At 36.2% G+C, this 16,423-nt stretch overlaps 1 protein-coding gene across 3 annotated transcripts in view; it reads right to left on the bottom strand.

Annotated features, from left to right (window-relative positions):
• The window catches only part of RFC1 (replication factor C subunit 1), an 83,075-nt gene that overhangs the window by 38,742 nt on the left and 27,910 nt on the right, over window positions 1-16,423 (bottom strand). For all 3 annotated transcript variants that reach the window (XM_007098869.3, XM_042984708.1, XM_042984709.1), the window contains exons 3-4: window positions 15,886-15,961; window positions 13,942-14,052 (exon numbers count right to left, since the gene is read on the bottom strand). In XM_007098869.3, coding sequence (XP_007098931.1) covers window positions 13,942-14,052; window positions 15,886-15,961 — 187 coding nt within the window. The remainder of the gene's footprint in view (window positions 1-13,941; window positions 14,053-15,885; window positions 15,962-16,423) is intronic.

Below are 16,423 nucleotides of genomic sequence, written 5' to 3'. Positions count from 1 at the left end.
GAGTCACTTCCTCTCAAGTACTCCCTCATTCAACCAAGAGCATTTGCCATGCACTGTGCTATTCCTACGTGGTTGCCACCTCAAAGAGGAACGTACCCACAATATGTAAAAAAAATCAAAAAGGATTAAAGGCTTACTTTCTAATTATTGTTTAAAGTTTATTATTTATTTTGAGAGAGAAACAGAGAGAGCACACGCATGCCCACAAACAGAGGAAGGGCAGAGACAGAGAGGGACAGAGAGAATCCCAAAGAGGCTCTGCACTGTTGGCACAGAGCCCAACATGGGGCTCAATCTTAGGAACCATGAGACCATGACCTGGGCCATGATCATGAGCTGAGCTGAGATCAAGAGTCAGATAGTTAACCAACTGAGCCATCCGGGTGCCCTACTTTCTAATTATTATATTTATACTAAAATGAAACTACAGAGGTGCCTGGGTGGCTCAGTCAGTTAAGCGTCCAACTTTGGATCAGATCACAGTTCCAGCCTGGCATCGGGCTTTGTGCTGACAGCTCACAGCCGCCCACCGCAGATTCTGTTGTCTGTCTGTCCCTCCCCCACTCACACTCTGTCCCTCTCTCAAAATATAGACATTTAAAAAAAAAAAAAAAAAGTAACCCACCACTTAAAGCAAATTCTCTACAAATGAATTGTTCACTACAAATTTCCAAAGAATTTACATTTCACACTACCCTCCAAGGGCCTGTATAATCATGAATAAATTTATAAAATGGCTCCATACTCCTCGCCACCAACAACTGGACCAGGAGTGGGCACTTGATCAAGATGGGGGCCAATCTTACCCTTGATCAGTTTGCTAAACTGACATATTTACACTAAAGTGTTAAGGTTCATTCCTGCATTCAGAGAGAGACAATAGCTTAACAAATTGCATTTTGCTTACAATAACCTACGTTTTTCACGATAAGCAGGTTTTAACCTGCAAGCAAAAGATTTTAATTAAAGCATACTTGTTTTATTTATCCTCAACTGTAGTCAATCTACCTTCAAGCTTAAAATTTTCATTTGTAAACCTTTCTAAGCACATCCAAGGCTTTATATACTTAGATTTCAGTTTAACCATTGTTAACAAGAGTCAGCCAGCTGACCAGGTTCAGTCACTCACATATCTGTTCTCCCCACCTGACAATCGGACCTTGTCTGCCACTGCCAGATGTGGGAAAAGGTGTCTGATTCAGATGGTTTTGCAAAGGAGAGGTGTCATTATCACCATTCCACTAAAGTACAATAGCCACGATAATCACCCATAATAGTCCTGATAACCACTAAGAATGTAATTTGAAACTCTTTTCTTTTTCTCTAAGATAACAACGTAATGAATTGTTATATTACAGAAACCCAAATAATATTTTATAATTTAGGGGTGCCTGGATGGCTCAGTTGGTTAAGTGTCCAACTTCGGCTCAGGTGATGATCTCACGGTTCATGAGTTCAAGCCCCGCATTGGGCTCTGTGCTGACAGCTCAGAGCCTGGAGCCTGCTTCAGATCCTGTGTCTCCCTCTCTCTGTCTGCCTCTCCCTGGCTCAAGTTCTGTCTCTCTCTCTGTCTCAAAAATAAACATTAAAAATAATAATAATAATATTTTACAATTTATAGCTGGTTTATTTTAACCCCCTAGACTCAGTTAAGCTGTAGCATAACCATACCAGTGGCATTCAACAAACTATTCTACTTAGCAGTCAAAAAATATTATGCAAATTATGCAAAGTGCCCTTAAAAGAAGATTCAAAACAAGACCAACACTGCTGATACCCTGGCTTTAATTTAATAAAAATAACCACAACACTGGAACCTACAAAGTGTAGACAACCAATACATCTCCCTTAGAGAGTAAGTGCAAAATTAAAAACATATTGTTTTTATAATATGTATATATAAGTGTATATAAGACTTCTAACCTCATCTGAGAGCTTATTAAATTTTATAATTTTCACTTGGTGAAATTTTCACTTTAAGTTCAACAGCTGTATTTCTGGGCACGAGGGATTACCTTAATGAAGAAAGAACAAAATTACACTGCCTCTGCAAAATGATAGTCCTCTACTAGATTCCCCTTTCCCCACTTTAAAAATGCCAAAAGCAGTAACATTCCATTTCCACTACACCCAGCCATGCTAATAAGCAGCATAACAGAAAATCCCAGAATTAAATGGACCATGTCAATCACTGTTCTTCTGTTACAGTTCTTCCCTAATTACTCAAGAACTTCCTCACTATCTAAAATGTTGTATTTGTCTTTAAGAACTCACTTCAGACAAGATCAATCACTGCTATTTGGTATAGCCCCAGAAAGGGAAACAATGGTATTGTAGATACTTGCAATCCCTAGTTTAACCCTTTCTCCAGCAATCTCATAAATATTTACAGCTAACAGGTTAACTTGAAATTTAGTGAGATCAAAAATTTCTAAGATTATCACATTAAAAAGACTGTTAGCAAAGGGTGTAAGGAAATGGGACTTTCACATACATAACAAGCAATGGTAGTAAGTTGTTTAAAATCTATAGAAGACGGTTTTGCAATATGTACCAAATCCTTACATATGTATACCCATTAATTGGACCCAGTAATTCCACTTCTATGAATTTAGCCTTCAATAAAACAAATGTCTTCAAGCTATAGATCCAGAATGTACTATACCCAAACACAGACATAATTTTTTATATATTTTCATAATTTCTGAATAAAAATGTAATTACACATGGATGTTTTAAAAAATATATGGAGGGCTCCTGAGTAGTTTAGTCGGTTGAGCATCTGACTCTTGATTTCAGCTCAGGTCACAATCCCAAGATTGTGGGATAGAGCTCTGTGTTGGGCTCTGAGACTGCTTAAGTCTCTCCCTCTCTCTGTCTGTCTCTCTGTCTCTGTCTCTCTCTCTCCCCCCCTCTCGCCCCCTCCTTCACTATCTCTCTAAACTAAAAAAAAAAAAAATTTTAAAGCTAGAAGTGTTCTGAATAAAATTTCAAGTATTTTATATCATACTAGCTAAAACTGCATACAAGGCCCCTTTTTCTGTACTAACCACAAAATAAATAGCTCTCCAATCTCCTTGGAAAGTAGGAGAAATTCTAGTGAAATACAGTCACGAAAAGAGAAAAAAGACTGGCTTGCCTGATTTGACACTTACTTAGTACTCCATGATTTATGCACTTCCCAATAATATTCCTTACAGTTATGGGAAAAGCTAACACCAAAAAAAAAAATAAACTCATGATCCTAAGCATAGGGGTATTTCCTATAAACACAGAGGATCATCAAGGAGAATACAGAAAAAAAATATGGTGTTCTATAAACTAATAGGCATATCTGAAAGCATTCTGTCATCTTACCTTGATAAAGGCAGAAAACCTGCAGAAAGCAGCAGTGCTATGTCTTTGTACTAGGACTTCTGAACTAGTTGTCTTAAAACTCCTATAGCCTTTAGTATTTCAAAAGCTACACCAATACATTATTGAAAATGAAGGCAAAAGAGGCCAAAGATGAAAACAATGCCATCAGATGCTTGCAGAAGACAGTCATTTTAACAGGTGTTGCTGTGACCATCCTCATATAAAATAAATATTTTACAATCCTACACAGTGTGCAGAAATGAAACATTCCAAATAAAGTTATCATTGTTTCTCTTTTTTAACATTTGTTCTGATTTTTTAATAAGCCTAAATTTGTTCTTGCATTGTCAGAAGCCAAAGGCAAACTGTGTTCTCTTCTCCCCAGGAACGTATAATACGATAATGATAAACAGATCTAAGTCCAATTTCTTAGACCTAGTTGAAAATCATGGGCAATTGAACACTCAGAATCTCCCTCCAGGATATCTGTCTCCTTATAAAAACACCATTTATTTTTATTTATATACAACACAACCTCAAAAGTAGTAACAATCACCAAGTAAACTAGCATTATCCAACATACAGCAGAGGAATTGCCTGGGAGAGAAGATTGCTTTGCCACTCTGAGTTAGATACATTCATTTGTTTAGAAAGGGTAACAAATCAGAGAAAGAAAATAATGTGCAGGTCTACACAGAAACCTATTTATAAGCCAAGAAGGAAAAATATCTAATTATGGAGTTCATCCTGCTGAGACCTGGGGATTCTGATTTTCCTTCCTTCAGTCTGGAATACACAGAAACCAAATTAATGGAGATCATGCTAGACAGATCTGGTTATAGAGATTAAAAATTTTTTGGTAACAACTAGCCAAAAACTGAAAAAGGAATCTGAGTTTTTAGAGCCTTTTTCTACCAAGTTCTTTTTCAATACTTTCCTTGAGTCAAAAACCCAAACTGTCATTTTGGTTTTGGAAGTAGAGAAAAGTTCAGAAGCATGCCAAGTCTTCAATATTTGTTAATTAAATGGATGGAAGAGAAACTAAACACACCATCTTTGCACCATTTATGTGGTGAATCAGACATTCTGTACTTCAGTATAATTAAATAAAACCTCTGTAACTGCTCATCTTTAATCAAGAAATTAAGAGAACACATGATTTGATTCATTACCAACAAATCCTCTTAGACTCAGACTTTGTTATATTTTTTAAATAAACCCATTTTATCATTTGTGAGGTGTAGTGAGGTGAGTAATGACAAACAAGAAAAAATGTACTGGCTTGTACTGTGATGTCATCCACCACACAGTGCCGAGTCCCTACCAGAGCAGCAAAAACCGTCCATGAAAAGTCACAGCTGGTTTCAGTTACTAAGAAAACAGAACACAGGAGAAGAAAGTGGAAAATTTTACCACTTACTCTCCTTCTATCGCCACTGGATCTCACAAAAAAAGAAAACTGGGTGGAAGGAGGCTTGGACAGTAGGACACAGGTACAACACCCACAACTTCTTACAATTTTCAGGTATGAAACATGCAATACAAGGAAACCTGATTGGCCACAAAGAGTAAAGGGAGCAGTTCAGCAACACAATTCCCCACTTCCATTCATATTCCACTTCCCCACACGTGGGAGGAGGTAACAATGCTGTCTCAGTATTAATGCCAAATATAAACCACTTGTATATTACTTCATTAGTATTTAGTTATTATTTTCCTAATATAGTACTACTTCCTTGGCATTCTGGAATACAATCCTGTGTCTCTCATGGTTTCACCAGTGCCTGATAGCAAAATATGGGTTACAAGAACAAACAACAGTCTGTTCATTTTTTTTAATGTTTATTTGAAAGAGAGAGAGAGAACACAAGCAGGGGAGGCGCAGAGAGAGATGGAGAGAGAATCCCAAGCAGGCTCTGTGCTATCAGCACAGAGCCTGACATGGGGCTTGAACCCATGAACCATGAGATCATGGCCTGAGCTGAAACCAAGAGTCGGTCGCCAAATGGGCTAAGCCACCGAGGCGCCCCAGTCTGTTCATTTTCAAAGATATTTCAGAATCTCAATAATCATTCCAGATACTCCAGTGCTCCATATGCCACTTAATTCTTTTCAAGTCTCATAATACACACTATTAAAATAGGACTGAAGAACTACGAGGCAAAAAAGATTGCAAGAAAGCATCCAGCTCTTATAAAGATGTTTCAGTTAATGTGAATCTGAAAATAAAATTGCCAAAGCAATATCAATGGCCTTTGAATCATCTATAAAATGGAAGAAATCGCTAAAGATTAAAGATGAGAAATGGAACCCAAATTGCCAAAAAGAGAAAGGCACATTTCCAACCATAGAACTGTAGAAGAGGAAAGGTCTGGTGACAGTTCTGTGCAACAGTATCAAGAGGAAGACAAAAGGAATATTCAACAGAAGAAGATGGAGATCCCCAGAAACAAACAATGCTGACCTAAGCGCTTATTTATTCTATTAAGTTACAGGACTAGCAGATGAAATAAATCTAGAAACAAGGGATATCTCGAGTTCAGCAAAACATTCACCAATTTCTCTTCTGATTGGGTAAACCAGGGTTTCCAACATCTACAGTATTAACATTTTGAGCCAAATAACCCTTTTGAAGAGAGCTCTCCTGCACCCTATACAAGATGAAGAAATACAACATAGGTAACAGTGGTTATTAAGATCTACAAGTAATTCATGAGAAACAGAAGAGCTATATCCAAGGTGCTGATAACAGATCATGTCATTTTGGAAAAGGTTTCTTTACCTGTCTCTTAATACAAAACAAATTTAGGGGCGCGTGGGTGGCTCAGTTAGGCATCTGACTCTTCATTTCGGCTCAGGTCCTGATCTCACAGTTTCATGGGTTTGAGCCCCACACGGGGTTCTGTACTGGCAGCGCAAAGCCTGCTTGGGATTCTCTCTCTCTCCCTCTCTCTCTCCGCCTCTCCCCAACTCACGTTGTCTCTGTCTCTCTCAAACTAAACTTCAAAAAATGAATAATTTTACCAATGATTCAGAAAGAAATATAAAGATATGTTTATCAAATTTGTAGAAGGTATGAAATCACAGGATATGAAAAAACAAGTAGATGAGGGACATGCAAAGAACTACCACATTCTTCCACAGTGAAACTTTGTGTAACCTTAGATTGAAAACTGCTTCTGAAAAGTCATCTCTCCTATTAGGTAGATTTGAAGATCAAATGAGGTGAATATGAAATATAAGCCATATAATGAATAATGCTATTCCATGAGGTCAGCAAAAGTGTTTTGAAAAAAAATCTATAGTAGTATACAAGATAAAATTTATTTTATCATTCTGGTAGAATTCTTCCCGCCTTGCACTCTGGACACAAGTCTTGTTTCAAATAAAGTAAGAAACTCCTGTGTAAAAGATGCTGTAAGCAAGAAAATATGAGCTACAACAGTAGGCAGTATTAAGCTGGTATAAATCTGTAAAAGTTTTTAAGTTGAATTTTTAAAATTTTCTCTTTAATAAGTATGAAAGTAATGAATAATGCATATGAAATAGCACTATTGATTTCTAAGCTTCCACATTATTCTCTCTTTCTGGTATACATAATACCTAAATCTCCAAGTTAAACTCTTCTAAAACCTTTCACATTTATCTCAAATTTCTCTCTCTAGGAAACGTTTCCCAAACCTCCAAAATAGAAGTTACCTCTCCCATGCCTGAATATCCTCAGGAGACATTTTTATTGCTGTTAATTTTTTCCTTATGTAATTTTTATATAAAAGACTTATCTCCCCAATGAACTCTACACCCTTGAAGACTACATTTTATTCTTTTATCTACTTCATAGATTATCCAGTACACTATTATGTACATACAGGATATTTGTTGAATAAATTAGTGAGGATTTAATATTGTTAAATATTGTTAAATAAATGACTGAATCAGGTTACAAAAGCCTGGAATCTAATAAGGTAAAAATGTAAGAGTTTATTTCAGAAAGAAATCTAATATAGGTAAGTGTTAAGTCCCCCTTTTGGAACCTGAAAACTGGAAAACACCTGACGGAACAGCAGCATTTGTTCAAAAAAATATATTATTAGTGGTGCTTTTATCCAGAAGATTAATAAAAGTCAAAAGGAAACTAAAAATGCTGCTGGTAGGGGTGCAGTGGGAGCCTTCATAAGAGCACTGGGCCCAGAAACAGAAAGTGGAAGCCCCATGTACTCTTCATAATATAGGCAGCTAAACTACATTCTTAAAATGAACCTCAAGAAATACTCCCCTCTTTTAAGTGATCACATTCCTCATTGTGAATGGTTCATTTATTATTAAATATATTACATTACAATGAAGCACAAACAAGTACACACATCAATAATCTAATATCCAAAATAAAAGCATGAGAAAAATTAAATGCATACTATTAAATTCCATGTAGAAGTTTAAAAGATGAGCTAGGAATCTTTCTGTAATGAGACAAAGAGGTAGAAAATGAGGAAGGGACAAGGAGGAAGACAAGGAGAGGAAGGAAGGAAGGAAGGAAGGAAGGAAGGAAGGAAGGAAGGAAGGGAGGGAAAGAGGGAGCCAAAGACATTAAGTTATGAAAAAGCAAGCTACAGAATTTTATAATAAAATGCCACTCAAATAAATACAAGTGTGTATATATGTACACGTGGGTGTGTGTATATATATTTTATTTATATAGCTATATAAGGCAAAAGGGACAGATGAGAGAATGAAACATTGTCATCTGAATTGTTTACTTCTCTTTCAGTGAGAATGTGTTAATGTTTTACTCAGATAATTTAAAATAATATTAATCTAAATACTTTACTCATCCTCCAAAATGATAAATTTAGTTTCTTTATAGAGTCTTAGTGCACAAATCAAAATTAATTTTTGAACAAGTATAATCAAAGAAATGTAACACACAGTTCTTAGTTCTTAGTTTCCTCTCACTTCAAGGAAATTTTCTATCTCAACCGCTTTGGTTTCCCTGAAAACGTCTAAGAAAAGTACTCTATCCTTACATAATCTATTCCCATTTGTCTGGTAAACAAAACTATTATGTCTCTAAAAATCAGCAAAAGAGAATATTACACACAGAGCAGTATTTTCTGCTACTATTTTCCCAAGTCACAGGTCGCCAATATTACATGGTAAACTGGAGAACATTACATTCCCTATTTTTTCCCACTTAACATCTCCCAAATAATTATAACCTCAAGAGCACAGTCTCTGGAATTATGTGCTCAATTAAAACTACCAGTCATAAACAACTTTCAAGACAGGAAAAAACCCCCATCATTTTCAGCCAAACAGCAGCTCCTGATGAAACTGCATAATAAAAGGTCATCTTTGCCAAACAAAACTCAAGGTCTCTCACTTCATTAAACAGCTAAAAGTAAATATATTTACCCAGTACAACAAGTATTTGGGTTTTTACCAACTTACAAGAACATTTTACTAGAGTCAGTGGTTAGCTATGAAGGTATTTATAAGCCATTTTTTTCCTTTTCCTGTAATTTGGGAGGTCGATGTAATCAAACTACTTTAAAAATCAACAGAAGACATATTGAATCAAAATGATGATGAAAAATACGTCATGGAGCTAGACGATAAGCCTAAAGATCTGTAAAACAATACAGCCTAAAGAAATGTATAATAATGTAAGTAAAAGCACTTGAATGAAGCAGGTTATTTTCTAAATTAAGGCTACTTCCTAAATGTTTTCTCATTGTTTATATAGCCCTGGGCAACCAGAATAAAATGTGAGCTACATATGTAGTTTTAAACTTCTCATAACCATATTTTAAAAAAGTGAAAAGAAACAAGTGAAATTAACTTTAATATATTTTATTTAACCCAAATAACCACATTTAAAGAAAGTGGAAAAGAAATAAGTGAAATTAAATTTAATGATATACTGTATTCAACTCAATATATCCAAATTATCATTTCAACACATGATCAATACTAAAAAATTATTAATGAGACAATTTACTTCTTTTTGTACCAAGTCTTCAAATCTGTACATACACTTACAACCACTCTCAGTTGGGCCAGTCACATTTCAAGTGCTCAACAGCTACAAGTAAATAGTAGTTACCATACTGACAGTGTATATCCACAACATTAAGTGGATCAGATACAATTTCTAAATTTCTGAAGCACAGTTACATAATCAACAGAAAGTCCTAAGTACTTAAGCAAAAGCAAAATGTTTTTATTTTTTAGCATAGTCTTTAAAGGCAGATGTAGGGATAAAATAAAGTTAAAAATGTAAGAATAAACAGTTAATACTTATTGACCATTTACTATACGCCCAACCCTGTTTTAAATGCTTTTTAAGCATTGTGTCATTTGATCATCACAAAGGCCTCTGCTGTGGGTACTAGTAATAGCCCCAACCCCCAAATGAGGAAACTAAGACACCAGGAAGGTAAATGAACGTCATCTCAGGCAATCTGATTTAAGAGTTTCTGCTCCTAAACACCACAAATGCTATACTGCAAGAAAAACACCAAACAAAAATTGGTATATGAAAGATAAAATAAGGAATAATGAAGCAAAAATGGTTTCTTTTGTTATTAACAGGTTTTTAAAATTAAATCATTGTCATATAATCCTTTTCCACAAGAAGTTCCAATCCCCAAATAAACAATACAATTTTAGGTTAATCTTATACTTGCAATATAAACATTTACATTTATAATGTGAATATTTATTCATAACCTGGTACTGAACAACTGTAGTTTTAGCTTTAAAAAAAGTAAAGAATAATTTTTAAAAATATTTTAAGGTGATGAATTTCCCAGTTTATTAATTTCAAGAAGCTGCACTTTTCTTAAAACCCATTATATTCCTGATTTTATTATGGACTTCATTTTAACAGTTCATTCTCTTATAAAAGGAAGAAAAAGGGATTATTTCCTTCCCATGAACCTGTAATTTCAAAGAATAAAAAAATATGAGAAGACAAAACAGGCAAGAAAAGAACTTGCTTTTTCCTATGTCTTAATTCTAAAAAAAAAAAACAAACAGAATACTACGTAATAAATACTGAACATCCTATTAGATGGGTACATCACACCCCAAATTTCCAACTAAAATAAGGGGACAATGTTTACTTTCACACATACATGCCACCAGCAGAATAACAGAAACATGGATAATGTTCATTAAAATTTCAGATAAAGTGCTGGATATCTCTTCAGAAAATAACATTTGAAAATACCTGGCCTGAAATAAATGATCCCATGTTAAAGAAAATCTGTGATCAGAGCTTAAATTGTCTGACCCTTCTGTGTACCTAAAATCACAAGATAAGGATAGCCAACTGATCCACAGTTGAAGGCCACGGCTGTCTGCACACTAACTTTGACGTTTCCAGGGTGTCACTGGAAAGCTCGATCACACCACCTTTGGTTACATAATAAACCTATCACCATAAGTTTCTAGTATCCCTCCCACATATTCAAAACTTCACAAAGGTGGCCAGATCTCAGAGGGGGATCTCTTACTAGAAGAGTGCATTTGCACAATGTGCCTAAGCAGATATTTAGCAATAGAACAAAAAGGTTAGAGTCAGTCGGCCTCTGACGTAATGAAGAACTATCTCAGCTTACCAAAAAGTTTACAGAAAATACATTCATGTTATCTACATTTTGTTTTTGATCATTTGAATAACAATCAAATGTCTCTGAGAACCTATATGAAGCTATTTTTATATGCTTCAGGCACTGGGTCTGGCCCTTTCCTATGCACCATCCCAGTAAATCTCTCCAACAAGCCTATTCAAGTAGTGTCTCTACTTTATAGACCATGAGACTCAAACAGCTGTTAGATGGCAACCGAGGATGGACCCTCAGGCAGGGCTTCTGACCTTCCAGGCTAAGATTCGTTCTACAACACAAGGACTTTCTTTCCTGTTTCATTCCCAACTTACTGAACAATTTATCTACCATGAGTACCCACATACTTTCAAATAACAGCCCATACATGTAAGAAAAATTTTATTGTTACTCGTATCTTCAAAAACCTTGACCTTTATCTGCAAATTCCAGTAACATTAAAATCTTAGAGGTGAATTGTAGATCTCAATAAAGCTGTTATTGGAAAAAAAAAAAAAAAAAATGGGGGGTAGGGGGAGTGCGCCTGGCCGGTTCAGTAGGTAGAGCGTGTGACACTTGATCTCAGGGTTGTGAGTTCAAGCCCCATGTTGGGATACCAAAAAATTTTTTAAAAACAAACAACAAGTCTTTAGCATGGTAATGACATCAACTCTCCAATTATCCTAATAATACTATCAAAGATAATCCAAAAACCTAATCTGTAACTCATTTCTCAAAAATGTTTATAAATCAGTCCCTTATATTGCTAACTTAAGTTTCTCATTACTTCACCCCTAGGAAATGCCTTGACTTCCCTAATTATGGTTTCTATACTCTCTATCCCACCCTGAACATTAGCAATCTAGCAATCACTCTTTTCTTTTTTTTTATTAGGTTTCATGCACAGTGCAGAGCCCAACACAGGATTTGAACTCACGACCCTGAGATCAAGACCTGAGCTGAGACAGAGGGTCGGACACTCAACCAACAGAGCCACCCAGGCGCCCCTTTAATATTTTAAGTAATCTCTATATCCAACATAGGACTCAAACTCACAAGCCCAAGACCAAGAGTTGCACACTCTACCCACTGAGCCAGCCAGGCACCCCTCTAGCAATCACTCTTAAATACTATTCTCATCATTCCACAACTTTCTTCAAGAATTTTAATGGTTCCCTTTCCCTGCTATGTTAAGTCTAAATCCATCTGCCTAGCTTTCAAGGTCTTCTCTAATCCTACTTCCCACTACTCCTCCTCATATGGGCAGTCTCTTCTGTGCCCTACGAACATACCAAGCCTTGTGATGGATGCTGTGCTTTAAATAATCCCACCCCCTAAGCTGACATTCTTCCCTCCACCGCCTGCTCATCCTTCAAGTGCCAGATCAAATCTTACTCTTCGACCCCTCTGCCTGACTACTGCTTATTGCTACCTCAAGCGACTACTACAGTACTTCGGAGTCTGGTCATCTTTTGTACCTCCAGCACCTAGTTTCTGGGATGTAAAAAACACTCAATAAATGTCTGTTGAATATAAACTGTAATATGCTGTGCCAAAGTAATTATGTGGCTTTTACCGTCTCTTCAAACCAGGTGTGTTCACTTCACTAGCAATTCAAGTAGCACAGTGCTAAAAATAATGGTTTCAGAGGTTTTCTTCAATATAAACAAATCAACAACCTATGAGATGCTTTCATGGTTCCTTCAAGTATTTCTACATAGGAACCAATTCAACAGGCTCTGTGAATTTGAAGATTAATACATCTGACCTTTTATTCCTGTTACAGTCTCCTCTAGGAATTAACAATGCCACAACCAAAATTACTTTACAGGGTGCATGAGTGGCTCAGTAGGTTAAGCTTCTGACTTCAGCTCAGGTCATAATCTCACGGTTCATGGGTTTGAGCCCTGCTTCAGGTGAGCCCCACTTCTCTCTGTCTCTCTCTCTCTCTGCCCCTCTCAAAAAAAGGGGGAGGGGGTGGGGAGAGAAAAAAAAGAAAATCCTCACAGCAATTTAAAAAAAAAATGACTTTACAACAAACACATCTGAGTTTCTTCCCTAAGACGATAATTCAGAGTTCCTCACCATAAAGGAATACTACCTATAAAACAATCATTTATACTATTGTACCATTTTAAGATTAGTGTACAATTATTTATAAATGGCTTTTGCTTTCTAACCACTCAAAACAGAACAAATAAATTTAAGTATAAAAACAATCATCTATTAAAAAGCTAATGCTAATAAAATCTTTACTGTCACAAGAAAATACAAGAAATTCAGGTCACATCTGTGCTAGATCACAGATCACAAATATGAATAATTGTTAGATTATAGATTATTAATTGTTAGATAATACTTAGATTATTAATTGTTAGATAATACTTAGATTATTATGACTTTAGCATGCAAAGTTAAAAAACTTTAAAAAGTTTTAAAATACACCAATAATATTTTTTAATTTTTTTTCCTTAATGTTTATTTATTACTGAGAGACAGAGAGAGAGACAGAGCATGGGAGGGGCAGAGAGAGGAGGAGACACAGAATCTGAAGCAGGCTCCAGGCTCTGAGCCATCAGCATAGAGCCCGACGCGGGGCTCAAACTCACAAAGCGTGAGGTCATGACCTGAGCCGAAGTTGGACACTCAACCGACTGAGCCACCCAGGCGCCCCTAAAATACACCAATAATATTTTAACATAGGATTCAAGATAGAGCTTCAACTTACTCAATATAGAACACCTAAAAAATTCCAAGGCCAACTCCCCTGTAACTAACCCTTACGATGGCCCTTAACCCACAGAAAATGCCAAAGATGATTACAGCCTTTCCCTGATAAATATAAATCAACAAAGCAAAAAAGGCAGCAGAAATTCAATTCAAAGTGAAGGAGGTTCATCCAGACACCAATGAGTAGCTCAAGAACATAACACACACTACTCTTCTCTCAAACATTAAACATACTCAGTACACTTACCTGTTTCTGAAATGTATGTAACAGGATCCTGGCGTAGAATTTTACCAGGTTTAGGTTTTTCTGGTTGCTTTTTGGCATTTTTTACCTGCACTGTCTCCTCGGATTCTGAATCTGTACATGAGAAGCAAATGAAACAAAACTCTCAAGAGAAAAAATAAAATACAGTGTGTTCTTAAAGTGATCATTGTTAACGAATTCCTCAAGGCCCATTTTGAGGCAAATCCCTTTTATGAATTCTCACAGGTTACTTCTACACAGTGTTAAGCCTTGGTCTTACTTTTCTATTGTCACTATAACAAATCACCACAAATTTAATGGCTTAAAACAACATAAACATAGTATGTTATAGTTCTGAAGGTTAGAAACCCCATATGGGTCTCACTGGGCTAACATCAAAGTGCCAGCAGGGCTATGACCCTTTTCTGGATACTCTAGGGAAAAATCCATTTCCCTGTCTTTCCAGTTTCTAGTGACTGCTAACATTCCTTAGCTTCTGGCTCCCTTCCTCCATCTCCAAAGCAAGGAACATCAGGCAAAATCCTTCTCATGCTGCATCTTTCTGGTTCTCTATTTTCCATGGTCAGTCTCTGTCTCTGTCTCTCTCTCTCTCTCTCTCTCTCTCTCTCCCCCTTTCCTCCCTCTTCCTTGTGAATACAGTGGGCCCATCCCCAGATAATTCAGGATCATCTCCCTATTTTAAGGTCACCTGATTATCAACCTTAATGCCACCTATAACTTTAGTTTCCCTTTTGCCATGTAACCTAACATATTCACAAGTTCTAGGAATTAGCGCATGGACATCTTTGGGAGCCATTAGTCTACCACATTCTAATCACCCAGGACGCTTAAATACAAATCAAGACAAAGTGCTACAAAAATAGAAGTTTCATAAACTTTAGGATCCTTCCTTTTCCTCTGCACCATGCATTTATAAATCCTGTTTCATACTAAAACTGTATCAAACAACTAAATTTTCAATTTCCCAAAAGATAGAAACTCCTGGGGAGTGGGAATGTGTACTTATGTCAAATTCCTTACTGTATACAGCAGTAAAAGACATAGAATAAACATTGAAGCACTTTTAGAATTGAGTCAGAATTTTTGCTGTTATTGTCAAATCCTGACAATCTATGCATACTTCCTTAGAGGTTGCATTATTAAGAATTCACACCAGATGGATCTTCTCCGCAAAAGCAACACCTAAAACTTTTTGAATTCTATCATTATTTTAACAGATCATAAAAGGCATACATAAAAATACAACATTCCCCATCTTAAAAGTACAGTATATTCAAATATTTTATATTGTGATTGTTCCATTTTAAATCCAACAAAAAAGGACCAGATCAAAAGCACAAAAATTAAATTTTAGATCTTTGTTTCCAGAGCAATATTCTAAGGCACTATTTTTCAAATTCAGTCTCCAAGAAGCTCAGCTGAAAGAGAAGTTAGTATGAATATTTTTAAAAATAAATATGTCAGGGGCACCTGGGTGGCTCAGTCAGTTGAGTGTCCGACTCTTGATTTCAGCACAGGTCATGATCTCACAGTTTGTGAAGCAGAGCCCCACATCGAGCCCTACAGTGTCAGACCCTTGCAGCATGTGATTCTCTCTCTGCCTCTCTCTCTCAAAATAAATAAATACACTTTATAAGTAAACTTACTTGATAAATAAATGTCATGTTCAAAGTGAGTTTGAAACATGCTATGTATACTGTATACCCCTCTGAACAAACATACTTAACACATTAATATATTGTGGCTCTGTTAAGTTCTACAGTACAATAAAACTGTTTTCAACTTTATTGGAGCATAGAGTCTTCTCACAGGACCTATTATAACAACAGAGAGAGCTGTGTGTCTCAGAACATCAGTTGGGAAAACACTGTTCTAAGGGATATAAAATAATTTTAAAACTTTAAGGCTCCACAGAAGAAATATTACCTGAATCATAGATGATCCTCTTTTTCTTGTTTGGTTGCTTCTGTTTAGAGTCATCTTCTTTACAAGAACTATTTACCTGTAAACATCACAGTATAATTAGAATGCAAAACTTATATAAACTCGTTGTGTTTTCTCGTTAGACTTGAACTCAGTAATTTTGCCCCCAAGGAGACATTTTTGCTTATTATAAGTGGGGGGCAGGAGAAAGGGGTTACTGGCACCTACCGAGTAGACCAGGGATGCTACTAAACGCCCTAACAACGCACAAGATAGTCCTCCACAACAAAGAATTACACAGCCCAAAATGTCATTAATGCCATAATTAGACTAAACAATTAGCCAAACCCACCATCAAAAAGACAAGAGAGAATAAATGCTGGCGAAGATGTGGAGAAAAAGGAAGCGTTGTGCACTGTTGGTGGGACTGTAAAATAGTACAGCCGCTATCGAAAACAGTATGGAGGTTCCTCAAAAATTTTTGTCTAAAAACTACCATATGACCCAGCAATTTTACTTCTGAAAATATATCCAAAGAAAC

This window comes from Panthera tigris, chromosome B1 (assembly GCF_018350195.1).
Source record: "Panthera tigris isolate Pti1 chromosome B1, P.tigris_Pti1_mat1.1, whole genome shotgun sequence".
Classification (NCBI taxonomy): Eukaryota; Metazoa; Chordata; class Mammalia; order Carnivora; family Felidae; genus Panthera; species Panthera tigris.
This window is presented reverse-complemented; position numbering and strand designations above follow the sequence as displayed.